The sequence below is a fragment of the Mandrillus leucophaeus genome, unplaced genomic scaffold (assembly GCF_000951045.1).
Source record: "Mandrillus leucophaeus isolate KB7577 unplaced genomic scaffold, Mleu.le_1.0 Scaffold503, whole genome shotgun sequence".
Classification (NCBI taxonomy): Eukaryota; Metazoa; Chordata; class Mammalia; order Primates; family Cercopithecidae; genus Mandrillus; species Mandrillus leucophaeus.
Window position 1 is genome coordinate 2,327,618 of NW_012105399.1, and position 1,647 is coordinate 2,329,264.

General features: G+C 33.0%; 1 protein-coding gene across 1 annotated transcript in view; it reads left to right on the forward strand.

Moving 5' to 3' along the window:
* Positions 1–210: 210 nt before the first annotated feature.
* The window catches only part of KCNK2 (potassium channel, two pore domain subfamily K, member 2), a 251,915-nt gene continuing 250,478 nt past the window's right edge, over positions 211–1,647 (forward strand). The window contains exon 1 of the mRNA XM_011996163.1: positions 211–624. Coding sequence (XP_011851553.1) covers positions 591–624 — 34 coding nt within the window. The 5' untranslated portion in view covers positions 211–590. The remainder of the gene's footprint in view (positions 625–1,647) is intronic.

The following is a 1,647-nucleotide window of genomic DNA, read 5'->3' on the forward strand; positions in this document are numbered from 1 at the left end:
TTTGCCACTGCACTTAGCAAGCACATGAGCTTAAAAATAAACTTTGACAATGCAGATCTCTTTGTCCTTTCAGGAATGGAAAACATTATGTACTTCAAAGCATACTAAGCCTGATTTGAAAATATAGTTGGGATATTGTTACTGTAGCAATTGGGAGAGTCTTTAGCCTGCATACGGTACATGGATGCTTCGTGTGTAAATGCTTGAGCCACAAACTTGTGAGAATAAGTGACGCTGGCAACTTTGATATGCTCATTCATAAGGAAGAAACTTCTGTCTTTTAAATTCTCTGGAACAACTGGGATATAGTTCTTCATTTTAATCAGGGAATTTCTTCCTGAACCAAACTCTAAAAACAGAGGATTTGAGTAGCACATTTCACTTGCATACAGCAGAGTTTGTTCATTTTGAGTGTTTTTGTACAGGAAACTGATCTACAGGGTAACATTCACACACAAAAAGGAAACAGTATGGGACGATGGCTTGTTAGTACAAGTGACTCTGTTTTGGAAATTACGGACAAGAAACCTTGGAGGAAGAACGGCATTAAAGATCAAAAGCATGATGACTCCTGATGAAAACATCACCAAATGATGAACCCACGAGCAAAAAGGAATTTCTACTGTGAGTATCTTTGCAATAATCAAGTACCTTATTTGTTTTCAAAATTTCTAGATTATGCTGAGTAGATTTCCAAGCAAGTATTTGATGTAAGGAGTCTTCATTATATAAAAGTCTATAATTAAACTCATTGGGTGGTTCCAACAGAGGGTTAGTTTCTGGAATTTTTTCCATGACCTTGCAACACCAAAATAAATTGCACGTTAATTCGGGCATGTTTTATACAACAGGCATGTTACATCAGGCTTTTATTTGTGATGTATTACTTCTGGCAATGTAAAAATTGATCAACATGTGTATCTATAAATTCCATTGCATTTAGATTCTGGTAATTTATGTTTACTTTGCTTTCATGCTGTGGTTAGTCCTGTAATCAATTTGTTCATATACAGATTTACACATATTATTTGTAGTTTACTTAGAATATTAGTTATTTCCTGAGGGAATCTCATGTATATAGTGGAAAAGAGGTGGCTTAGAATCTTGGAAATGGGGAAGAAAAGGTACTATAGTTTAAATCTTGAGAACTAAGACCTAAGTTCTTTTTACATTTCCATAGTTTATTTAGCAAGTAGTTTTATTTGAAATTATTTAGATGTCTCTATGTAAGACTTCTTACCTCACAAGAATACTGTTGTGGTCTTAGAAATGTGAATAAAACTCATCAAAACCATAATCCTATGTACATATTAAATGTAGCAAAGTCCATCTTTAGGGTGCCTGTCATATAGTATGTACTAAATAAATATTTTTTGAATGCTGAATAAATGCTGGTGTTGGGTAATAGGACACGTTTCGTGTTGGTACAGTAATCATTTTACAGCAGGGTTTAATTTTATGAATTTATCTTTGAGTGTGATTGAATTCTGTTTAACAAGAATTATATAATAATGGCATTACATTATATCACTTTTTTTCAATAAGGAATTTCCTCAAAAATCAAATTTCTGGTTAATTGCTATTCTTGGTTGTTTTTCTCTTGAAATACAGAAGAATTTGTTCCACATATTATTTGGGAACAATTCT